The sequence below is a fragment of the Pogoniulus pusillus genome, chromosome 27 (assembly GCF_015220805.1).
Source record: "Pogoniulus pusillus isolate bPogPus1 chromosome 27, bPogPus1.pri, whole genome shotgun sequence".
NCBI classification, from domain to species: Eukaryota; Metazoa; Chordata; class Aves; order Piciformes; family Lybiidae; genus Pogoniulus; species Pogoniulus pusillus.
The window spans coordinates 19,336,286-19,361,594 of record NC_087290.1 but is presented as its reverse complement, the minus strand read 5'-3'; the positions used below and the strand labels follow the sequence as shown (position 1 = coordinate 19,361,594).

General features: G+C 51.9%; 1 protein-coding gene across 15 annotated transcripts in view; it reads left to right on the top strand.

Moving 5' to 3' along the window:
• KCNC2 (potassium voltage-gated channel subfamily C member 2) overlaps nt 1–25,309 on the top strand; it is a 195,943-nt gene that overhangs the window by 45,239 nt on the left and 125,395 nt on the right. For 6 of the 15 annotated variants that reach the window (XM_064166451.1, XM_064166453.1, XM_064166455.1 and 3 more), the window contains exons 3-5: nt 13,699–14,629; nt 17,453–17,620; nt 22,340–24,691. In XM_064166451.1, coding sequence (XP_064022521.1) covers nt 13,699–14,629; nt 17,453–17,620; nt 22,340–22,476 — 1,236 coding nt within the window. In that variant the 3' untranslated portion in view covers nt 22,477–24,691. Of the gene's footprint in view, nt 1–13,698; nt 14,630–14,955; nt 16,674–17,452; nt 17,621–22,339; nt 25,284–25,309 lie in introns of those variants that run through there. The other 9 variants (XM_064166459.1, XM_064166457.1, XM_064166458.1 and 6 more) reach the window with 9 other exon arrangements.

Genomic DNA, 25,309 nt, shown 5'->3' with positions numbered 1-25,309 from the left:
TGCCAACCTTCTGAATGTACCAGAGAACCAGGAACGTTTGGAGATGTGATCTGGAGATGAGCAGCCTGGAAAAGAGGAGGCTCTCTACAGCTACCTGAAGGGAGGCTGTAGCCAGGTGGGGTTGGGCTCTGCTGCCAGGCACCCAACAACAGAAGAAGGGGACAGAGCCTCAAGCTGTGCCAGGGCAGGTTCAGGCTGGATGTTGTTAGGAAGTTGTTAGCAGAGAGAGTGATTGGCATTGGAATGGGCTGCCCAGGGAGGTGGTGGAGTCTCTGTCCCTGGAGGTGTTGAAGCCAAGCCTGGCACTGAGCCTCCTCTGCTGCAGGCTGCACACCCCCAGCTCCCTCAGCCTCTCCTCACAGGGCTGTGCTCCAGACCCCTCCCCAGCCTTGCTGCCCTTTTCTGTGGTTCTGTGGTTCTATGTTTCTCTGACTCTGTGGCTCTGTGACTCTATAATTCTGTGATTCTGTGATCCAGTCTCCCTCTCTGCAGAGGAAAGCAATGGGGAGAGATGGAAGTTGCTAAATTAACATGAGTGACACAGAAGCTCACCTGTACAGAGCACTTTCCATCCGCCCAGCTGGAAGGTTTCACAGCTACCCATGCTGCCCTCTGCACCTGGCAGCTAGGATGTTGGAGCCCAGCTGCCTCTACTGCTCCTGATCCCGGGTTCAGTTTCACCTAACCATAGTAAGGGCAGGCAGCTCCCAGGCCACTCCAGGTGTCCCAGTCCCGAGGAAAAAACTATTTCTGGCTTTCTTATATATAGCAGAGCTTTGAAGTTGAGACAGAAACAACCTGTGTCCCACATGGCCCAGGGCCTCTGCTTGCTTCCCTTTACCTTCTCTGTCATTGCCAGGTGACGTGAAAAATCCCTACACAGTGAATGACTTCCAGCCAGGAGTCAGTTCCAGTGAGTCTGCTGTGCTTTGCTTTGGTCTCTCTTGCCCCAGATATGCCCACTTGTGCCTGCTTCATCCATGTGATGCTGAGCCCTTGCTGCCAGGGTGCACATTCTGCAGGGGTACCACAAACAGCAGCGCACAAGAGCAGTGCCAGGTAGCAGTCCTGAGCAGCTCAGCAGTGCCCTGCTGAGAGCATCTGAAAGGCCAGCAGAGTGCATGGTGTGCAGGGCCTTGCACTGACACAAGCCACAGGATAGATGCCCTCCACACCCACAGCTCTGTACCAACAGCACATTCCTGCCAACATCTCCCTTTGTGCTGAGTGCAGACACTGGTCTGGTAGCCTCCCTGCCCAAGACAGCCTCAGTGCACGCACAAGGCACTGAGCAGCCACATTATGCTCTGCTCAGCCACATCATGCTCTGCCCTGCCACATCGTGCTCTGCTCTGCCACATCATGCTCTGCCCTGCCACATCGTGCTCTGCCCTGCCACATTGTGCTCTGCCCTGCCACATTGTGCTCTGCCCTGCCACATCGTGCTCTGCCCTGCCACATCATGCTCTGCCCTGCCACATCGTGCTCTGCCCTGTCACATCGTGCTCTGCCCTGCCACATCGTGCTCTGCCCTGCCACATTGTGCTCTGCCCTGCCACATCGTGCTCTGCCCTGCCACATCGTGCTCTGCTCTGCCACATCGTGCTCTGCCCTGTCACATCGTGCTCTGCTCTGCCACATCGTGCTCTGCCCTGCCACATCATGCTCTGCTCTGCCACATCGTGCTCTGCTCTGCCACATCGTGCTCTGCTCTGCCACATCGTGCTCTGCTCAGCCACATCGTGCTCTGCCCTGTCACATCGTGCTCTGCCCTGTCACATCGTGCTCTGCTCTGCCACATCGTGCTCTGCCCTGTCACATCATGCTCTGCCGTGCCACATCGTGCTCTGCTCTGCCACATCGTGCTCTGCCCTGCCACATCGTGCTCTGCTCTGCCACATCATGCTCTGCTCAGCCACATCGTGCTCTGCCCTGCCACATCGTGCTCTGCCCTGCCACATTGTGCTCTGCCCTGCCACATTGTGCTCTGCTCTGCCACATCGTGCTCTGCCCTGCCACATCATGCTCTGGCCTGCCACATCGTGCTCTGCCCTGTCACATTGTGCTCTGCCCTGCCACATTGTGCTCTGCCCTGCCACATCGTGCTCTGCTCTGCCACATCGTGCTCTGCTCTGCCACATCATGCTCTGCTCTGCCACATCGTGCTCTGCTCTGCCACATCGTGCTCTGCCCTGTCACATCATGCTCTGCCGTGCCACATCATGCTCTGCTCTGCCACATCATGCTCTGCTCTGCCACATCATGCTCTGCTCTGCCACATCATGCTCTGCTCTGCCACGTCATGCTCTGCTCTGCCTGCCATGACTTTCAAGAGAGCACTTGTTCTGTTGCTGGTTGCCTGGGGGAAGAGCCCAACCCTGCCTGGCTACAAACTCCCTTCAGGTAGCTGTAGACAGCAATGAGGTCTGCCCTGCGTCTCCACTTGCAGAGCTCATGCCTTTCTGGCAGAGCTTTCTGGAGCTCTTCTCACTTGATTAATGTTTCATCTGCAGTTTCTTCCCTTATATAATCTCCTAGAGCAGCTTCTTACGCTGCCACTTACACCTTTTTTTTCCTCCTTCCCTGACCTACCTTTACAAATTTTTTGGAATTCAGAAATTTCTCTCTGTTATATGAAGTTCACAGGCTCAGAGGATGTCAGGGGTTGGGAGGGACCCAAAGAGCTCATCCAGTCCAACCCCCTGCCAGAGCAGGACCACACAATCTAGCTCAGGGCACACAGGAACACATCCAGACAGGCCTGGAAAGGCTCCAGAGAAGGAGACTCCACAACCTCTCTGGGCAGCCTATGGCTCTGAGACCCTTCCAGTCAAGAAGTTCCCCCTTGTGTTGAGCTGGAACCTGCTGTGCTGCAGCTTCCACCCATTGCTGCTTGTCCTATCCCAGGGAGCAGTGAGCAGAACCTGTCCCCCCCTCCTGACCCCCAGCCCTTAGATAGTTATAGACATTGATTCAATCCCCTCTCAGTCTTCTCTTCTCCAGACTAAGCAGCCCCAGGTCATAGAATCATAGAATCAACCAGGTTGGAAGAGACCTCCAAGGTCACCCAGTCCAACCTATCTCCTCACCAGGCAGTGCTCCTTACCCTCGTAGCCCTCCCTTGGACTCTCTCCAGCAGATCCCTTTCCCTCTTAAACTGGGGAGCCCAAAACTGAAGGCAGTACAGTCTGTACCAGGATGGGGAGGCCTTGCTGACCATTGAGCAAGTCCCCTGACTCTGCAGCCTTTCCTCTTCATAACTGCATTGTAGTCTATTTCTAAGGAAGAAGAGGAGGAACCAGCTCACAGTTCAGGTGCAGGTAATTGCAGTGCCAGGGCAGGAGGCTGTCTGCAGTAAAAACTCAGCCATTTATGTATTAGCCACTTACTTACTTGTCTTCCTTCCTCCAGATTTCACACGTGAAATTTGAGGTCAGTCTCAAGCAGGCACCTTGGGAACAGACAAACATTACAGCCTGCGAGCAGCTATTTCAGAACTGAAACCTCTGTTCTGAAATTACAGAGAGCAGGAAGTTAGGAAGCAATGAATATTGCCCCATGCAGGCTTGGCTTCAACACCTCCAGGCACAGCCACTCCATCACCTCCCAGGGCAGCCCATTCCAGTGCCAATCACTCTCTCTGACAACAACTTCCTCCTAACAGCCAGCCTGAACCTGCCCTGGCACAGCTTGAGGCTGTGTCCCCTTGTTTTGGCAGCAGAGCCTAACCCCACCTGGCTACAGCCTCCTTCCAGGGAGCTGCAGGCAGCAATAAGCCCTTCCCTGAGCCTCCTCTGCTGCAGGCTGCACACCCCCAGCTCCCTCAGCCTCTCCTCACAGGGCTGTGCTCCAGGCCCCTCCCCAGCCTTGCTGCCCTTCTCTGGACACCTTCCAGCACCTCAACATCTCTCTTGAATTGAGGAGCCCAGAACTGGACACAGCACTCAAGCTGTGGCCTGAGCAGTGCTGAGCACAGGGGCAGAAGAACCTCCCTTGTCCTGCTGCCCACACTGCTCCTGAGCCAGCCCAGGATGCCATTGGCTCTGCTGCCCACCTGGGCACACTGTGGCTCATCTTCAGCTCCTCTCTCCCAGCACCCCCAGGGCCCTCTCTGCCTGGCTGCTCTCAGCCACTCTGTCCCAAGGGGTTGTTGTTATCATTCTGAACGTCATAAGGGACAGAGAGCATTACTGTGAAGAATTGCTTGTGAGCAGCAGTGCTGCTGTTAGGATCAGTCCACAGCTGCCCCTAGCATCCTTCTGAGGGGCTTTGTTTGCTGTGTCCCCAGGAGTTACCAGGGCAGGTTTCTCTAGGCACATGGCCGTGAACTTTCACTCACATCTCAAGGAAGCAAAGCACCTGGAAAATTTCTGTTGAAACGACTTCACATCCCACATCTGAAACTGCAGCATGGGAAGAGAAGAGCACTTGAGCTGATGAGGAGGAGCTGAGGGAACAAGGGCAAAAGGGAGGCTCTGCTTGTTTGCTGTTGAACAGAGTTGTTTTTCCTGGCAGCATCACTTTGTCAAGGTGCTGTGTGAGTGCCAGTGGGGTGTAAGCACAGGGCATTTGTTACCCTGCAAATCAGGGCTGCAAAGCTCTAGATAAAAACCAAAGCAAAGCAAAACAAGAGCTCCCCAAGCCCAGTTTGCTCCTTGGCAAAGGCCCCCAGCGCCCGGCCTCTGCTGGCACATGCCTTGGACCTTTCAGAAGTGACAGCTCTTGTAGTTCCCTGTGTCAGTAACCTGCTCCTTTTTTAAGGGGAGTATGCAGGCAGATGGAACCAGGCTTGAAAGGATTGTGCCAGCAGCCAGTGTCCCACGTAGACCTCAAACTGGCAGTGAGAACTGCTGACAGTGCCTCTGAGCAGCACTGTGTGCCGCTCCTTCTGCAGAGAGCACTCAGAAGCAGTGGTGTGCCCGGGGCAGTGGTGGCAGTTCACTCCCAAGGCCCCCTCTGTGTGTGACCACCAGCCAGACCCCAGGTCAGGTCAAAGATCCCTTTGCTGCTTGATTTCCTGGCTCTGGTCTTCACCACAGAAATGCTCTGTAGGGGATTGCATTCCCTTAAGGCAGAGTTTCCACTGCATCCTACAAAGGTTGCCTGTTGCTGCTGCGAGGGTGGCTGTAAAGCTACCAGCCCAAACTGTAACTGGTGCAGAGTTGTTTTCCTCCAGCTAGCCCCAAACTCTGGTTGCACAGAGCAGGAACTGTCTGAGCCAAGCCAGCGGCTGCTGCCTCTGCCCCGTGAGTGCTGAGCACTGGCACTGCTTTACTGCAGGTGCAGTTCAGCAAATCAGGGCATCCAATTGCTTATATGGAGTTTAGGTTTCTTGCCACACTCTTGGGATGGATAATGTGATCAAAAAGGACCTGAAGTGACTCCACCATGTACTGGTGATTTTTCATCATCAATCTATTGACATGACTTAAACAAGTGTGCATTAGAATCAGAAGGGAAAAGGCAGAGAGCTTTGTTCTCTGAGTAGGTGTTGTACCTCTGGCAGAGACAAGAGCTCTCAGGGAAGGCAGAAGTGCAGGAGACAGGCAGTAGCTTTCCCTGGCAAGCTGGGAAGGCTGCCTCTGAAGCCTGACAGATTGAGATGAATACTCTTGCCCACCTCAGCACCTGGTTCTGGAGCTGTGGTGCTGTGTTGAAGTGACAGGTTTGGCACAGGAACTCATTCTTCTTTTTTCCTGAGCTCACGAGGCCAGTCCTGCTTGTCCCCCCTCTGCTGCTAACAGGCTTGCCCTCATCCATAAGGAGCTCTTGAACACAGGATTCTTCATCAGGATGATGCTGTGTGCACACCATCACTAATATCTGTCATTCTGCTAATTGGTCCATTCCTGAGCAGAAGGATTAGTGTCAGTCTCCAGGGCACACTGGGGATAAAACTCTGAGAGAATGCTTAAGCTAACTAATTTTTGGCAGTGCAGAGGCTATTAAATAGCAGGAGCCCATTGAACTGGTGCTGTGTGTGACTTCAGTGCTAATGCTTGCAGTGGCAAGAGCTTAGAGCATGATGTATGGAATAAATGTAATCAGTTGGATTTAGAAATGGCCATGGGGTAGGGGGCTGGAGGAGCCTCTTGGCTCTGAGTGCAGCCCTAGTGCCATGTAATCCTCTCACCAGCTCCTGGCACCGTTTTCCTGTGCTTAGCCATGCTGCTCCCAGGGTCCAGGAGAGACCTGGACTACCTTTTATGTCATCTGAAGTACCTGCTTTGAACAGGGCAGCAGTGAAATGTGAATGTCAGTTGTCTGAGTATCCTGATAAGTGCCCTGCTCCTGGTGGCTTTGCTATTTCTTGTGTTCCCTTTCTCGTGTTCCCTTTCTCAGGTGGAGTGAGCTGTCACTTCTGCACCACTGGAAAGAGAAGCAAATGGAATTTTACTGTACTAAACCCCTACAAGCCAGCCTCCTGGAGCTTTTTCATACCTATTTTTAGGAAGACCTTCAACAAGGCTGTGGGCAATTGGCTCAGCAGTGCAGTTTTCTGTCAGGGTGGAGCCCAAAGCTGCATGTGCAAGAGCAGTGTGTGTGTATGGAGCGATGCTGCCCGGGCTGCTGTGCTCGCTGGCCGAGTCCAGGGAGCCTTAGCTGCCTGCTGTTGCAATGCATAATTCACTGGCTCCAAATTTAGCTTTGAGCAACGTGATTGTGTTGTGAGATTGAAACATAGCCACATATATCATGCACAGGAGCTCCAACAGCCTTACCCTTCCCCATCCCACAAAAACACCCTTCTGACCTCAAGCCGTTCTCCAAGCGCCTCTCTCTGCCAGCCGCAGCACTGTGTTAGGGTGCAGAGCTCATCACCTGAGCCATCTGAAAGGTTCTGGTTCTCCTTACATCCTGAAGGACTCTTCAGAGGCTTCTGGTGAGGTCATGGAGGAATTCCAAGGACGCTGCCTCCTCTAGCCTAGGAGAAGGTTAAAACTTTATGGATAGACTACCCAGTGATTGACTATAGGAAGGTACAAATCTTCCTCTGAAGAGGAACTGGTTTAGTTTTAATGGATGGAGATTTGTTTAATTAGGGCCAGCATTTAGCCTGTGTTCTCCTCTGCTTTCCTGGTGTCTCCCTGATGTGGAGGAGGAAGCTTTCATCCTCAGATTGAGGCCAGATTTGGATTATTTCCTCAGTAGGTGAGCGTGCAGCACATGAGCCCTTCAGAGGGGAAGAATACAGTCCTGAAAGTCCTTGTGAGGCTGTGAGTAGCGGCAGGAAAAGTTCCTGGCAGAGAAGATACAAAGCAGAAAAGATACTTGAGAACCCCGAGACCATGGGATGGCAGTGGCACTGGAGCAGAAGGAAATTGAAGTTGCTGTTGGAGGTGAGAAATGTGCTGTTGAGCATCTTTGTCAGTGACATGGACAGAGCAATCAGTGCACCCTCTTGTAATGACCTTGTAATGATCAAAGATCCCATTCTGTGCTTCTGCACCTCACAACCGCCCTGGGCAGCCTGTGCCAGTGTCTCACCACCCTCACTGCAAACAGCTTCTTCCTAACATCCACTTTCAATCTCCCCTCTGCCACTTCAAACCCATTCCTCCTCCTCCTGTCATTCCCAGACCTTGTCAATAGTCCCTCCCCAGTCCTCCTGCAGCCACCTTTTCAGATACTGCAAGGCCACTCCAAGGTCTCCTCCAAGCCTTCTCTTCTCCAGGCTGCACAGCCCCAACTCTCTCAGCCTGTGCTCAGAGCAGAGCTGCTGCAGCCCTCTCAGCATCTTGGTGGCCTCCTCTGCACTGGCTCCAACACTTCCATGTCCTGCTTGTGCTGGGGGCTGCAGAACTGCCCCCAGGCCTGCAGGTGGGGCCTGAGGAGAGCAGAGCCAAGGGGCAGAATCCCCTCCCTTGCCCTGTGCCCACACTGCTCTTGCTGCACCCAGCACAGGGTTGTGTCTGGGCTGCACTCACCCTGCAGGCTCCTGTGGAGCTTTGCATCAGCCCAGACCCCCAGGGCCTGTTCCTCAGGGCTGCTCTTAGCCATTCCCCATGCTGTGGGAGATTCTGCTGTTGACAATGATAGAGGCTCTGATGCATGAGAGATGAGGCAGCCCAGCAGCACATTTGCATGGAGTTTGTGCTTGAAGTGCAGCAGTTTGCTTAGTCGCTGCTGGTGCTGTTTGGTTTCTTACTCAGTGTGCTCAGATGCAATACACTGAGCAGAAAAACTTTGGTGACTTTTCCTTTTGTGTGTGTGTGTGAAATGCTAATTTGCCAAGGCAGGTTGCTGCAGCTGGGAGAATAGAGCTGTGAGGAGGCTCTTTGGTGAGGTGCTTGGGCTGACGCTGCAGGGTGAGCGCTGACATTTACATTGCATCCCACAGAGCATTCAGCCACGCAGGGAGGTAAGGCCACCAGAAGAGCTGGCTCTGAAATCACATTATGATGTTAGAAGTCCTGATAGCCAGATGAAATTGGATACAAGGGGGAAAAACCTGTCATATTAAAATGAGAAATGAGACTAACCTGACAGCTCTAAAGCCAGCGACAGCTCTGGGCTCAGCTGGAAGCGATGTCTGCCTTTGTGGTTCCATTCCCGCAGTGAAACACACTGTGGGCTTCACAGACGTGAGGAGCAGCCAAGGCTGAGTCATGTTTTCACCAAACATCCAAATCCTGTCTCCCACAGTATCCTCACAGCTAAGCTGAGGAGGTGTGGTCTGGGAACTGGTTATGGAAAGAAGTCAGAGAGTTGTGGTCCATGGGATGGAGCCCAGTTGGAGGCCTGTGACTACTGGGGTGCCACAGGGGCCAGTGCTGGGACCAGTTCTGTTCAGTATATTCATTAATGACCTGGCTGAGGGCACAGAGGGCACTGCCAGCAAGTTTGCTGATGGCACCACACTGGGTGCAGTGGCTGCCACAGTAGGAGGCTGTGCTGGCATTCAGCCATACTGGGACAGGCTGAGAGTTGGGCAGTGAGAAATGGAATGAAGTTCAACAGGGGCAAGTGTAGAGCCTGGCACCTGGAAAGAACAACCCCAGGGAGCAGGATAGGCTGGGGACTGACCTGCTGGAGAGCAGGGAAGGGGAGAAGGACTTGGGAGGTGCTGGTGGATGGGAGGTTGAGCATGAGCCAGCAATGTGCTCTGGTGGCCAGGAGGGGCAAGGCCATGCTAAGGGTGGATTAGAAGGGCTGTGGGTAGGAGGTCAAGAGAGGTTCTCCTGCCCCTCTGCTCTGCCCTGTTGAGGCCACATCTGCAGTACTGCATCCAGTTCTGGGCCACCCAGCTCAAGAGGGACATAGAACTGCTGGAGAGAGTCCAGCACAGAGCCACGAAGATGCTGAAGGCAGTGGAACATCTCTGTTAGGAGGAGAGCCTGAGGGAGCTGGGGCTGTGCTGCTGGGAGAGGAGGAGACCAAGAGGGGACCTCAGCAATGGTGATCAAGATGCCAAGGTGAGTGGCAGGAGGCTGGAGCCAGGCTCTGCTGGGTGATGCCCAGTGCCAGCACAAGGGGCAATGGGTGGCAGCTGAGGCAGAGGAAGTTTCATTTAAACATGAGGAGGAATTTTTTTTCCCTGTGAGGGTGCCAGAAGCCTGCCACAGGCTACCCAGGGGGGCTGTGGAGTCTCCCTCTGTGGAGCTATTGCAGAGCTGCCTGGATGTGTTGCTGTGTGATCTGCTGTAGGTGATGCTGCTGTGGCAGGGGTTGGACTGGATGAGTTTTGGAGGTCCCTTCCAGCCCCTGACATTCTCTGGTTCTGTGTTTCCATCATTCTGTGATGCTGTGACAGCAGGATTTTGGGGTTGCTCAACAGTGAGGGAACTTCCAAAGGTGGTTTCTCTAAGGAGAAGCACTGCAGCTCTTCTCTGAGGGTCTCCCTGCAGTTCTGTATTCAGCTGCTAACCGCAGTGGTGAAGGCTGTTGTTTCAAACTCCAGAAACGTGCATGTGCCCAGCCCTGTGGTGTGCCTGTGAGGACAGTCCCTCCAGGCAGCACTGCCATCTATTGCCTTTCAAGACACCAGGGAGTTTGCAATGTTGTATTTCCAAGGCCTCATTAACTATTCAGCAGTTCTCTTTCCCTGTAGTTTAAGCTGTCAAGGGCAAGCCTGCTGAGTCCTGGGGTGGAACTCAAACAAGCTAACTGAACCTTAACAGCTGCTTTTCAGCACTCACCTTAGGACACACACATTGCAGAGCTGGAGGAGCAGTTGGTGGGGAGATCCAAGCTCAGAGGAAGTTGTGTCCAGACAGGACACAGGCTCCTGATGGGAAAACATTGAAATATCGTGACAGGCATTAGTCAGGTTTAACTATAAAGCAGGATATATGGAGTTTAGATTTCTTCCCACACTCTTTGGGTGCATGATTTAATCAAAAAGGACCAGAGAATCAGTCAGGGTTGCAAGGGACCAATTCTTTAAGGTCCCTTCCAACTAACCCATTCTGTGACTCTGTGATGCTGACTCCATGATTCTTTGATTCCGTGACTGTGATTCTGTGGTTCTATGACTCAATGATTCTGTGGTTCTATGACTCAGTGATTCTGTGGTTCTATGACTCAATGATTCTGTGGTTCTATGACTCAGTGATTCTGTGGCTCTATGACTCAGTGATTCTGTGGTTCTATGACTCAATGATTCTGTGGTTCTATGACTCAGTGATTCTGTGGCTCTATGACTCAGTGATTCTGTGGTTCTATGACTCAATGATTCTGTGGCTCTATGACTCAGTGAGTCTGTGGCTCAATGACTCAGTGATTCTGTGGTTCTATGACTCAGTGATTCTGTGGTTCTATGACTCAGTGATTCTGTGGTTCTATGACTCAGTGATTCTGTGGCTCTATGACTCAGTGATTCTGTGGTTCTATGACTCAGTGAGTCTGTGGCTCTATGACTCAGTGATTCTGTGGTTCTATGACTCAGTGATTCTGTGGCTCTATGACTCAGTAATTCTGTGGCTCTATGACTCAGTGATTCTGTGGTTCTATGACTCAGTGATTCTGTGGCTCTATGACTCAGTGATTCTGTGGCTCTATGACTCAGTGATTCTGTGGTTCTATGACTCAGTGAGTCTGTGGTTCTGTGACTCAGTGATTCTGTGGTTCTATGACTCAGTGATTCTGTGATTCTGTGACTCTGATTCTATGACTCCATGATGCTGTGACTCTGATTCTTTGATTCTATGATTCCATGACTGTGGTTCTATGATTCTCTGATTCTTTGATTCTATGACTTTATGATTCTATGCCTCTATGATTCTATGATTCTGTGACTCTCTGACCCTGTGACTCTGTGACTCTATGGCATTAAAGCAAAACCCAACAAAAGGCAGGAGGAATGAGTGCCTGCTCAAAACCGATGACATATGAGACCCCACCCCTGGAGAGGCTCAAGGTGAGGCTCCACAAGACTGAGCCACCTGCTCTAGAGGAGGATGTCTCTGCAGAGTGCAGGGTAGGTGACCATGGGAGGTCTGACCAAGCCAGGCCAATGGCTCTGCGATTCTGTACATGCAGCCTTGTGCAGAGATGGGTGCTGTCCTTGTCCTGCACTGCTGTGGGATTAGCAGAAATGTCACCAGATGAGCAGGGCTTTCCCTTGCCTTTATCCTAACCTTTGAAAGGTCCTGGCCTGGATTTTGGAACTGACTGAATGTCTCCTTCCTGTTGGGATAGTGAAGCACTGCTGGGTGGAGGTGCAGTTAAACACTTCAGTCTGCCTTGTCATGTGTGCAGCTGCACTGTGGCCTTCCATAGTGGCAGTGCTGAGCAAAGCAGCCATAAGCAGCTTGTCACACAGTCCTACCTGCAGCTAATCCTGTGGAGTGTGGCAGCTTTGTAGAAAGGATCTGAACCAGAGTGGCTCTTCTGACACACAGCCCCGGAGCAGTGCTAATTGCTGGCATAGTATCAGGTCAGTGCACTGCTGGCTGCGCAGAGAACCCCTGCGGTGTGCGAGGTGTTGGTGAGTTTTGTTGGGCTGGCTTGAAAGAAATCCTCTGCTCCTTTTAGTCAAAGGTTGTTCACAGTTGCCCAAACTGTGAGGCTGAGGGAGCTGGGAGTGTGCAGTCTGGAGCAGAGGAGGCTCAGGGCAGAGCTCATTGCTGTCTGCAGCTCCTTGAAGGGAGGCTGTAGCCAGGTGGGGTTGGGCTCTTCTGCCAGGCAGCCAGGGACAGAAAGAGGACACAGCCTCAAGCTGTGCCAGGGCAGGCTCAGGCTGGATGTTAGGAGGAAGTTGTTGTCAGAGAGAGTGATTGGCATTGGAATGGGCTGCCCAGGGAGGTGGTGGAGTTGCTGTGCCTGGAGGTGTTGCAGCCAAGCCTGGCTGGGGCACTTAGTGCCATGGTCTGGTTGGTTGGCCAGGGCTGGGTGCTAGGTTGGGCTGGGTGAGCTTGGAGCTCTCTTCCAACCTGCCTGATTCTATGATTCCATGAAAATCACCAAAGTGCTGCTGTGGGAGGGGTTGCCCAATATTTTATCTGTCAGTAGTATCCCTCAGATTACAAACTACAGTGCTGATTTAGCTTCATCCATCCTCAACCTCCATGGATTTATTTGCTTTTAATCTCCTTCACTGTGTAGAATCACAGAACCAGAGAGTGTCAGGGGCTGGAAGGGACCCCAAGAGCTCATCCAGTCCAACTCCCTGCCAGAGCAGGACCACACAATCTAGCTCAGGGCACACAGGAACACATCCAGACAGGGCTGGAAAGGCTCCACAGAAGGAGACTCCACAGCCTCTCTGGGCAGCCTGTGCCAGGCTCTGGGACCCTTGCACTCAAGAGGTTCCCCCTTGTGCTGAGCTGGAACCTGCTGTGCTGCAGCTTCCATCCAGTGCTTGTTGAGATTGTCCTGGGTTTGTAACTTTGGTAGCAAGATTCTGGACCTTGTGTCTTCTCAGCAAAGTGCTGCTGCAGTGAGAGGCCTTCTTCTGGGTTTGTTCTCAGAGGCTGAGGGAGCTGGGGGGGTGCAGCCTGCAGCAGAGGAGGCTCAGGGCAGAGCTCATTGCTGCCTGCAGCTGCCTGAAGGGAGCTGTAGCCAGGTGGGGTTGGGCTCTGCTGCCAGGCAGCCAGCAACAGAACAAGGGGACACAGCCTCAAGCTGTGCCAGGGGAGGTTGAGGCTGGATGTTAGGAAGAAGTTGTTGTCAGAGAGAGTGATTGGCATTGGAATGGGCTGCCCGGGGAGGTGGTGGAGTCCCCATGCCTGGAGGTTGTTGAAGCCAAGCCAAGCCTGGATGGGGCACTTGCTTCCCCCAGCAGCAGAAGGGTGGGGTGAGCCAAGACACATCTTAGGCCTATTATCCTTCCATGGCAGGCTGCCTTTCAGGCCGGCTCTAAATTCCTGAACCACAATCTGAACCCCATTGCAGCCAGCTCTGTTTTCCACTGTGTGAGTGGTAGACAGCCTTAAATCTTCCTGTGGTTGGTGTGTCGTGTGTGGACTGTCTGTCAGGTAACCTGACAACCTGATGGAGCTGAGGTGATTCAGCACAGCTTAAAGTTTGTTGCCACCCTCCGAGCGAGTTAGAGCCTGTCATGATGCTGTCTGTCACTGAGGCTTCTCCTGCTCCCAGGCTCCCAGCCCGTGCGTGAGAGCTGTCTGCTGCTCCGCTCTGGCCTTCTGCACACGGGTCTGGGAGTCATTTGCAGGCTGACAGTGACCACCGGCATCGTTAGCATCGGTGCCAAGAGCTGCGTGTTTCTGATGCCTCTTCTCCTTCCTTCTCTTCCAGTTCATCGCCTTTGCCTCTTTGTTCTTCATCCTAGTCTCCATCACAACCTTTTGCCTGGAAACGCACGAGGCTTTCAACACCATCATAAACAAAACCGAGCAGGTCATCAACGGGACCGAAGCCGTGCTGCAGTACGAGATAGAGACAGACCCTGCCCTGACCTACGTGGAGGGGGTCTGTGTGGTCTGGTTCACCTTTGAGTTTTTAGTGCGGGTTGTTTTTTCCCCCAACAAGCTCGAGTTCATCAAAAACCTCTTGAACATCATCGACTTTGTGGCCATCCTGCCCTTCTACCTAGAGGTGGGCTTGAGCGGGCTCTCCTCCAAAGCGGCCAAGGACGTGCTGGGCTTCCTCAGGGTGGTAAGGTTTGTCAGGATCCTGCGCATCTTCAAGCTGACGCGGCACTTTGTGGGGCTCAGGGTGCTGGGCCACACGCTGCGAGCCAGCACCAACGAGTTTCTGCTGCTGATCATATTCCTGGCGCTGGGCGTGCTGATCTTTGCCACCATGATCTACTACGCGGAGCGCGTGGGCGCGCAGCCCAACGACCCCTCGGCCAGCGAGCACACCCAGTTCAAGAACATCCCCATCGGCTTCTGGTGGGCCGTGGTCACCATGACCACCCTGGGCTACGGGGACATGTACCCACGGACCTGGTCGGGCATGCTGGTGGGCGCCCTGTGCGCGCTGGCAGGAGTGCTGACCATCGCCATGCCCGTGCCTGTGATAGTCAACAACTTTGGGATGTACTACTCCCTGGCCATGGCCAAGCAGAAACTGCCGAGGAAGCGGAAGAAGCACATCCCTCCTGCTCCTCAAGCCAGCTCGCCCACCTTCTGCAAGACCGACCTGAGCATGGCCTGCAACAGCACGCAGGGAGACATCTGCCTGGGCAAGGACAACCAGCTGCTGGAGCACAACAGGGCATCAGGTAGGAGCCTGGCGGCGATGCATGCCTTCTGAAAACACTTTATAGACCAGTGTGCTTGGCAGGGGGCAGAAAGCAGCCGGTCTTTCTGTCAGGAGAAGACGTAGCTGTCGGCCTTCTCCCCTCCAGCGTTTGCGTGTGTCAGTCTCATAGAGGACACAGCAGGTGTAGGCACGCTCCCAGACCTCTATGTAGCTGGTCTATACAGTTTTGCTTGCTCTGTTGAGAATGCTTTCCTGCTGATGATATCAACCTTTTCTTTTGCCTGTTGTTTGTTGCGTTGTATGGGCGTTCCTTGTTCTCCTGCATGCCTGTGACTATTTGAGCAGCCACCGTGTCCCACCCTGTTGGACTCCATGGTGTTTTGCCTCAGTGTCTGTCTCTCGTGTCAGCTTTGCCTGTGCCACATCGTGGCCTGTTAAGCAAGATCCTACAACGCAGCAGCCACTTGAAAGGAGCAGGTGCTTTGCAGCAGAAGCCCAGCACTCATAGGAAATGAAACGAGATTCTCTTTCTAGCTTTCTTTCCATTTGGCATTCTGCTTCCCTGGCTAGAAGAACCTCCTTCATCTGTGTTAGATGAGGCATTGCATGACATTTCCTACTCACTGGGTGACAATAGCATAGCTGCTGTGAAAGCTGCAAGAAAAATGAGACTGACAGCCCCTAGCAACACCAGCACTGCTAGTGTGGATTCTTCTGCTTTACATCACTTTGTTCGCTAGAGTTCCAAGGAGTAGCTTGTGCTGATCACTGTGAGAGTGCATATCAAACCACAGCCTCTGCCCCTCCAAGCCACTGCCCCGTATTCCACCTTTTAAAAGCCAAGAGGGAATTTTGTCTCTCAGTGTAATTAAAACAGACTTTTTTAGCAGCAAGGATTTTTTTCCCTTTCGTTTGTCTGTTTGTTGAATGTTTTTATTCTTCAGGGGAGCACAGCCTGATTCCGAAGCTCACCTAGCAGCTCTTGGACTCCCCTTGGAAAGCTGCTAAGGAGCACAGTCACCCATGGCTGGTGCCATTCAGGGACTGGAATTTGTTTGCTAAAAATAAGAACCCAGAAAATCGATCCTAGGACAATATCCATCTTGAGGCTGTTGTTCTGCTCCCAAATAGCATTTGTGTTCAAAGAAACTCAGTTTCAGTCTCTGACTGAGTGGTCACAAAGTTAGCACAGCGTCTGGAACAGCCCAAGCATACTTAAGGGAACGGAAAGCCTTGAGGGAGCTGAGGCTGAAGGTGGGAGATAGTTTAGCAGTGCTGTGACTGGTGCCTTCTTTCAGGTGTCGTTAAGCCATTAGTGATAACAGCTTTTTTGTGCCATGGAGTCCTACAAAGGGCAGTTGGAGATGAAGGAGGCTCAGAGCCATCGTAGCAAAGAGCCATTTCTGTGTCTGCAGCTTTCTTTACAAGGTGCTGTAATCCTCCAGGCTCAAGAGAAGGCAGACCTGCAGAAAAGAGCGGTGCTAAGGCGTTAACTCGCTCTGCAGCAGTGCCACCACTCCCACTGGGCACTGCAGCTTTGCGCTGTTACCTGTCAGTGAATGGCATCAGAGTCACTGGGGGTTCCGAGCAGAGCCTTGAGGCTGAACAGAGGCTGAGATTTCTCTTGAAGCTTGGCCTGAATCTGAAGTGGGAGTAAACTTTAAGAGAGAGTCCTTTGGGAGCATCAAATCAGGATGGGTAAGGGTTTCACTGTTAGGTCAAATGACCTAGAGGCCAAAGCCAGCATTTCACACAGTATCACAGTATCACACAGTATTATCAGGGTTGGAAGAGACCTCACAGATCATCAAGTCCAACCCTTTACCACAGAGCTCAAGGCCAGACCATGGCACCAAGTGCCACGTCCAGTCCTGCCTTGAACAGCTCCAGGGACGGCGACTCCACCACCTCCCCGGGCAGCCCATTCCAGTGTCCAATGACTCTCTCAGTGAAGAACTTTCTCCTCACCTCCAGCCTAAATCTCCCCTGGCACAGCCTGAGGCTGTGTCCTCTCATTCTGGTGCTGGCCGCCTGAGAGAAGGGAGCAACCTCCCCCTCACCACAACCACCCCTCAGGTAGTTGTAGACAGCAATAAGGTCACCCCTGAGCCTCCTCTTCTCCAGGCTAACCAATCCCAGCTCCCTCAGCCTCTCCTCATAGGGCTGTGCTCAAGGCCTCTCCCCAGCCTCGTCGCCCTTCTCTGGACATGCTCAAGCATCTCAATGTCCCTCCTAAACTGGGGGGCCCAGAACTGAACACAGTACTCGAGGTGTGGTCTAACCAGTGCAGAGTACAGGTTGAGTGTTTATGATGACAAGCAGTGCAAGTGTGATAAGCATGAAACGACAGTGGAGTGAGTTATTAAACAGGAGTTAGTGCCAGATCTTGCAGGTTTAACCCTCCTGGAGGAAGGGAATCTGCCAGATAGGCTAAGTTACATACTCCAAGCTGCAGTGCCTAACATGACCTCATGTTTAGCAAAAGGGATAGACAGAATAATAGCTCCTTGTTTGAAACACCTGAGGCTGACTGTACTCCAGAAAGTGAAGTCTGTAAAAGGCAACTAACTGAGCCTGGATCTGATTGTTTCCCTTTCCCTGTTAGTTTAGGGAAACTTTGTATGGCTTAGGAGAGTCAACAGATCATTTTTCTTGACCATTTTCCTTTCCTTTTGCCATTTTGTACTGATGAATGGTGAATTGCTCTCTTGTTTTCTTCTAATGGTTTACCTTGTAACTCTTTTTTGAGTGATGGGAATATCCAGCATTCAGCATAAGCTCTTTGTGATGTCTCATTTCCTCATCCATTATTGTCTGTAAATGGGCATGGTGCTTTAACCAGTGTTATCAGGTGAAGACAGTGCAGGAAGTGAGCAGCCACTCTCACCTGGTGAAAGGCTCCCTCCCATCAGACGCTCTAGTACAAGAGACAAAAACAGAAGAGGGGGAACATGTTTCCTACTGACCACAGGTGATTACACGTGTGCAGCTGATGGAGGGATCAGGAAAGGTATGGAACTCTTTCATTAGATCGTAAAAGGTTGCTCAGTAGTGTGCTTGTGAAAGGCAATCTTAGAGTAAAATGATGTGCACGAACCTCTCAGAGGCAAGACTGTACTCACAATGTGTATTGTTTTCCTATGCTCCTAGTTATTCTTTTCCTGCTTTCCTTTTAGAAGCACTCATCTGCAGCCTTCACAAAACGTGCTTGGTGTTGGACCCTCATTTCACTTGTCTCCTCATTTATCTGTCACCTCTAATGCAAAGCCTGGATCGTTCAGCCACTCATCACTCAATGCCATTTGTCATCCTAGAAGACTAATAATCATTTAACAACGTTGGCCTGCACTTAATAACTTAGCTAAACTTAGTGCTGAATAAACTACACTTGAGAGGTTGAAATGTCAGAAGGAAGCAACAGTTGGAGCACACAAAAGCATCTCACATGAGAGACTACTTAGATCTTCTCCCAGTAAAACTTGGAGTTTATAATGCCACGAAATATTTCCTCCATAATGCATCACTGATGCTAAAAGGTGACTGCCTGCCCCAACAAGACTGCAGCTGCAGCAGGCAATGTGTGATCCTGCAAGGGGATGGAAATGATTTTCCAGTTGTTCAGCTTCTGTGAATCTGCTTCCTCACTGTTCAGTAGGATTGACTTAGAATCATAGAATCACCGAATGGGTTAGGTTGGAAGGGAGCTCAAAGCTCATCCAGTTCCAACCCCCTGCCACAGGCAGGGACACCTCCCACTAGAACAGGTCACTCAAGGCCTCATCCAACCTGACCTTGAACATCTCCAGGAAGGTTGTGCTCCACAACCCCCCTGGGCAACCTGTGCCAGTGTCTCACCACTCTCACTGCAAACAACTTCTTCCTAACAGCCACTTTCAATCTCCCCTCTCACACTTCAAACCCATTCCCTCTTGTCCTGTCATGACAAGACCTTGTCATTAGTCCCTTCCCAGCCCTCCTGCAGCCCCCTTCACATCCTGCAAGGCCACTCCAAAGTCTCCTGGCAGCCTTCTCTTCTTCAGGCTGCACAGCCCCAACTCTCTCAGCCTGTGCTCAGAGCAGAGCTGCTGCAGCCCTCTCAGCATCTTGGTGGCCTCCTCTGCACTGGCTCCAACACTTCCATGTCCTGCTTGTGCTGGGGGCTGCAGGACTGCACCCAGGACTGCAGGTGGGGCCTGAGGAGAGCAGAGCCAAGGGGCAGAATCCCCTCCCTTGCCTTGCTGCCCTGCTGACTTTCCCAAGCACAGTCCAGAAAACCTTCTATCCTTGTACTTCTTACTCCTGTGTCTGGCAGTGTGGCTGCCCCATCAGGCCACAGCTGGCTGTGGCTGCAAACTGAACCTCAAGGCGTAGCCCCAAAGTCAGCAATGCCAGCAGCAGTTTTCCATTTCCTTAGGTGGGAATTGCTTTGGTTTCTTGTCAAGCTGCTTCCTTCCAGCAGGTATCACATTCCCAAGCATTGAGGTGCAGTTAGGTGTTCTCCACAGGCTTAACCTGCAGTACACTCGTGGCAGCTTTTGCGTCTGAGATTAATGTGGGTTTTTAATTTGCTTTGTGGACAGCAAACGTAGCTGTCCCAGCCAGCCCTGAAAGTGTTCCCCTGGGTGAGTTTTCAGACGTTCCTCTTGCATGTCAAAAGCAGGAGTTCAGCAGGCTGGGCAGGCAGATGTGCAGCCAGGACTCAGAGCATATGGTGCCTGCAAAGGGTATGGGTGCCTCTGTGCTCCTGCTCTCACGGGGGCTCACTCACTGCCAACACACTGCAGGCAGGCTCCCATCGGAGCTCACTGCCAGCAGGCTCCCACGGGAGCTCATTCATCGCCACAACACAGCAGACAGGATCCCATCAGAGCTCAGTGCCAGCAGGCTGTCCCGAGAGCTCACTGCCAGCAGGCTCTCACACACCTCTAGGATGCTCTCCACTGAGCATGTGTTTCACACCAGGGTTATTTAAGTACGTCTGAAGGTGAGAGCCCAGTCGCAGAGGAGGTCAGGGACACCTGGACAGGGCAAATTGCTGTGGCATCTTGCAAGATAAGGTTCTCAGCTCCTAGGAGTGTGAGCATGAGCAGCTGAGTGTGGTTCACTTGACAGGAGCAGATCAGAAATAATAGAAGGCGCTCCCCACCAGCTCCTAAAGACACACTCATGTATCAGCAGAACATATGTTGTGTTTGGACCGTGTGAATGTTTTCATTTCAAAATCTAGATTCAAGAGAAAGTAGTTTTGTATTTTTTACTAGAAGAATTGAGCCTGGGCTCAGCTCTGGCAGCTGCTCAAGGAGAGCTGTGCTCTTTCACTGGTTGTGATCACAACCTGCACCTAGACTGAAACGTTTCTGCTTCTAGCTCACAAGTTTGTTTCTCACAGAGTAGGAAAATCAGCTCAGAATCCGAAACCATCTTTGAGTAGCATCCAAATGGTTGTGAATTCTGGACTTCAATTCACACACCAACCCTACCTACTTTTAAATTGTGTTTTATTTCCTCCCTTTCTTTCCTTTGGTCCATCCCTCTGGTGTGCTTGGTTCCTTCTTTGCTCCTTGGTCGTGTGCGGCTCCCTCCTGCTCTGAGCTGCTCCCGCATGAGCACCTCAGCTCTGCCTCCAAGGTGATGCTGGTGCAGAGCCAGTCCAAACCCTGCCAACACGCCGGGAAGGCAGAAGTTTTGGATCGTGCCTCTGTCTCCATCCCTGCCCTGCATCTGGTTTGCATTTTTTAGGAGCTGCCGTTTTCTTTATCATCTTTACCACCTCCCTGTGTCAGTTCTTTGCTTTTGTCATGAGAAAAAACAGCAGGAAAAGTGTTTTTAAAAACTACTCTGCTGGTTGTGGTGTAACAACAGCTGCCGGAGTGTTTGGAGCTGTGATTGTGTCGGGGCAGGTTTTGTGACGGCAGAGGAGCTGAAATAGACACGGGAGCACTGTGCTTCCCCTTGACCCCCCTGCAAGCAGCATTCTTTCTGATCCGTGTCAATCCCGACGGACACTCGGGAGCTGGAGGCTGTTTTCCAAGTGTCTCAGAGGTCTGTGAGGCATCACAGCCTGCCCTGCCCTTGCAATCTGGAGCTAACATTGCTGAAAGGTTTAGCAGACTCCAGCTTCCACATTTGCTCTCAGTTCTGCATTGAAGTCTTGGGAGGTAAGAAAGGTGGTAACAGTTGTGAGGGGAGAACAGAATTTCTCCCGAAGATGCTGGCAGCTCTCTGTTACCTGGAGATCAGGAATGTGAGCCAGTAACTGCTTCAACAAGTAAAGAATAAGCCTGATGACATCCCACGTGATGCTTAGCTGTGGATGTGCCATGGATGCTTTGGAGCCTCTGCGGGAACTCAGTCTCAGTGCTTCGCTGTCAGCAAATGCTTAGAATCACAGAAGGGGTTAGGCTGGAAAGGACCTCAAAGCACAGCCAGTTCCAACCCCCTGCCACAGGCAGAGGCACCTCCCTAGAACAGGTTGCTCAAGGCCTCATCCAGCCTGGTCCTGAAAACCTCCAGAGAGGGAGAAGCCAGAGCCTCCCTGGGCAACCTGTGCCAGTGTCTCACCACCCTCACTGCAAACAACTTCTTCCTAACATGCAGTGAAGCATGTGCCTGTGTGCTTGAGGAGAGAGCTCCTGTCTGGCTTCATCTTCTATTTCTCTGTTGGGGTTTCCCTCTAGAGTGATCCAGGGCTGATCCTCTTCTTCCTAAGTAGGCTTCACCAGGTGCTGTTGAATATGCTTGGCCATCAGGAGAATGACGGAGTGAATAGCAAGGAGTTTGGGTTTTACAGCATAGCCTGGACCAGGGGAAAACAGCATCCAGACAGCAAAATGTAGGTAGCTGGAGCTCACAGTGCACCTGAACCAAAGTGCCTGCAAGAGCAATGTTCCCTCCACATTGTGAAGCATTATGGGATTGCCTCATTTGGTGTTTTAGTATTTGCTACTTGCTTATGTGGGTTCACTTTATCTGTTTCATCTGAGTCAGCTGGAGAAGGAGCACAAGTTTGTTGTTCTCAGTTTGCTGTGCAGGAGGCATTTGCAAATACACCAAACTCTGCTCTCTTCCTGTGCTTTAGTAGCAGGCACAAAGTCTTGGGGATAAATTGTTTCTGAGGCTGGGGCTTCTTTCCCATCTAATATCATAGAATCAACCAGGTTGGAAGAGACCTTCAAACTCATCCAGTCTAACCTATCACCCAGCCCAATCCAATCAACTGGACCATGGCACTAAGTGCCTCATCCATTCAAGCCTCTGCAGAATTGACTGGCACGTGTGGTATGCAAGTGATCTGATGTTTGATCTATTTGCTTTCAAAGAGAAGTCATCCTTAGTTACAAACTGGCTTCATCAGGGTGGCTCAGTGCTGACAGATGTGGTAGTCTGTCTCAGTGGGGTTTTGCTTGCAGTCAGCCAGAGAGCTGCTGGTACCCCTGCGTGCTGTGCGGCCCTGCTGAAGCCCAGAGAGTGGCCCCAAGTGGCAGGTGAGATGTCGAAGAGCAGGTCAGAGGGGCTCTAATGTTCTGGGGTAGAACAGCTGCACTGCTTTGTAAATAATCTTCTTTATTGGTGTCTTTTGGCAGTAATGTGTCTCAGCGTTGAGTTCTTTTCCAGGCAGCTGCCAGCCGGGTGCCAGCTGGCTCCTTGGATTGCATTGCAGTGAATGGCTTGTCTTTGTCTGGGGTTTGTGGCCGAGTCCAACTGATGTCTCTGCCTTTTCTCATGCAAGGCTATGAAAAGTCCCGGAGCTTAAACAACATAGCTGGCTTGGCAGGCAGTGCTCTGCGGCTGTCTCCAGTAACGTCGCCCTACAGCTCGCCTTGCCCTCTCAGGCGCTCGCGCTCTCCCATCCCTTCCATCCTGTAACGCAGATGGCATCGCTCGGCTCCCTGGCACTGACTCAGATGCTGTGTGCCACACGCTGGAAGTCCATGTAGCCGTTCCGTAGGCTCCACAAACGTGGCACAACTCTTGCACAACACTTCTGTCGCTAGTGAGAAATGCCACTTGGGCAGCTGAAGGTGTTCATCTTGGCTGTTAAAGGTGACCTAAGGTAGAGCTTCTCCTTTCCTCTGCTCTGCTGTCCTGCTTTCCCGTGGCAGTGGCAGGACTGGCAGTGGATGCCCCTGGCCAGTGTCACAGGATGTCAGGGGTTGGAAAGGACCCAAAGAGATCATCAAGTCCAACCCCCCAGCCACAGCAGGACCACAATCTAGCTCAGGGCACACAGGAACACATCCAGACAGGCCTGGAAAGGCTCCACAGAAGGAGACTCCACAGCCTCTCTGGGCAGCCTGTGCCAGGGCTCTGGAACACTCCTAGTCAAGGCGTCCCCCCTTGTGTTGAGCTGGAACCTCCTGTGCTGCAGCTTCCATCCATTGCTCAATAAATACAGTGCACTCTATAAATAAGCCTATTTTCAGGGAGATTCACTTAAAACGATGTGCTTCCAACTAACTCTCAGCCACTCCATTGAGCCTCCATTTCTTGTGACTCTATTCCATCCTGAAGATGTCTGGACTGGTGTCTTGGTTGCACACACTGTGACTTGGCTCTGCTCATTTGCATGGACCATCCTGTCTCCATCACCTGACGAGCAGTGTGGCCGATGGTGGAGACCACAGAGGGCTCTGGATGTGTGTTCTCACATTGCACCATCCCGCTGCAGTGAAAGCACAGAACCGGGCTGCATGTGGGATTGTTCTCCTTTGTTTCACCTTTCCCCTGGTTTTTTTTTAGCGACCTATTTGTTTGTAACCGGCTTTCTTTTGTGATTAACTGACTGTGCTGCTGGATTGCTGTATCGAGTTCTGAATGTCTCCGGTTGTTTGCACACAGATAACTGCAAAGAGGTTGTCATTACTGGGTACACGCAAGCAGAAGCTAGATCTCTTTCTTAATGGCTGGGGGAAGGCACAAAACATGCGAGCAAGGTAAACGCCCTCCAGACTTGCACTGTTAACTGGCAAGTGCTGCGTGGTCCTGTAGTCGTTTCTCTGCTCCAGGGCTCTTCGGCAGTTTCAGAGGCTGAGTACCAAGTGAAATGGAGAAGATCTGGGGGCTCTTTTGGTGCCACTGTAAGCGGTAGTGGTTCTCCAGTCTGCTTTTTGACCACACTTAGACCTCCGGCTGGCGAGCTTCAGAAGTTCCTCCAGGCAGTGTTGGGTTCGGTTTCTTTTCGAGGTGATTTGTCCTGCGTGTCCTTTGTCTGTCTGGTTTGCGACTTGTCTCCTGTAGCCTCCATCTGTCTCCATAAAGCACAGAGGTACTGTTCAAAGGCTCTCCTCTCTTCTCAGATTAACTAAGAACATTTTTCTCCCCTCTCTCCTTTGCCTGTATGTGTATAGACACAACCATACCTATTTTTCCAGTGCAAATCAGTATCCTGTAGACTAACTCATGTGAGCCCCCCCACGATGAGTTTTGTTTTGGGTGGGGTTTGGTGATGTCTTTACAGTACTGGTCGGTTGCCCTACTGCACCAAGTTCCCTCCTTGCAACCAGTGTTCCTTACAGCCTGCAACCCACATACCCTTTAAGTGGCTTTTTCGTTCAATATGAAGCTCTGTTTGTGCAACAGGACCAATATGCAGTGGCAGATTTCATGTTCTGGGCACCCTAAAATGGCAGAGTTCTAGAGCAGCCTGGGGAAGGTCATCAGGACCCAAAGCTGAAGAGATCCTGGAGATTGTTGAATAATCCCTGACTGTCATGCTTTACTTTTTGGTTTTGTTTTTTGGTTAGGGAAAGAAACATAACTTACTGCTGCCATTGTAATGGGCTCTTATGTACCTAGCCTAGCCCACAGCATGATCTGCATGCCAGACTTCTTGTACCATAATGTATTTAGCAGAGTATACATTTCTGATACTTAGAGCTGTACATTGATTTAGTTTTGGTAAAATACTGTCAATAGAGAGATAACTGCAAACAGCTTTTAGCAAAGGAATTAATTCCCTATCTGGTGCTGCTGTTATATTAACTACAGTGTTGTACAGAATTTATCATGGATTTTTGACTGCTGAAAAAGGGACAATGGAATTTAGCCATACCAAGGACTGTACTGGAAAGAAACTGCTGCTGCTGAATGGACCCTGACAAACAACTCACGCCTTGAGGAGGTGCCAGAGCTTGCTGAAGAGGAGAGCCTGCTCGCAGCTGCTGCTGCCGGAGGAGGGGTGGCGGCTGCCGGAGGAGGGGTGGCGGCTGCCGGGCGGGCTGTGGATCAAAGGCGTGCGCACGGCGGGGCAGGGTTTGCGTGTCCCGAGGAAAGCCGAGCGCAGGTCCCCGTCCCTAAGGCTCCGTGCACAGACCCACGCCCCTCTGTATATTCCCCCTGCTCCCTGCAGCTGGCTGTGCCGCGGATGGCGCAGGGACAGCCCCCTAACGATGGTAGTGCTGTAACCACATCTGTCTTGCCTCCTGCCCTCGCAGCGGTTACCTGGCGCAGAGCTCACCACCGGGCCCGGGGGGGCTGCGCCAAGCCTCTGCTTCCTCAGTTTGCCACAGCCTAGCTCGGTAGGAATTCTGTTCATGCCAAGGCTTCCCTCTTCACTTGGGTAGCAGAGATGTGCCAGCAGACAAACATCACTGACTTTGTTCACAGCACACAGTCTTCTTTCGTTGTTACCTCAAAGTATCAGTATGATGAGAAATAAAACTCTGGCAGCAAGACTCATTTGGCAGTTCTTTGTTTATTT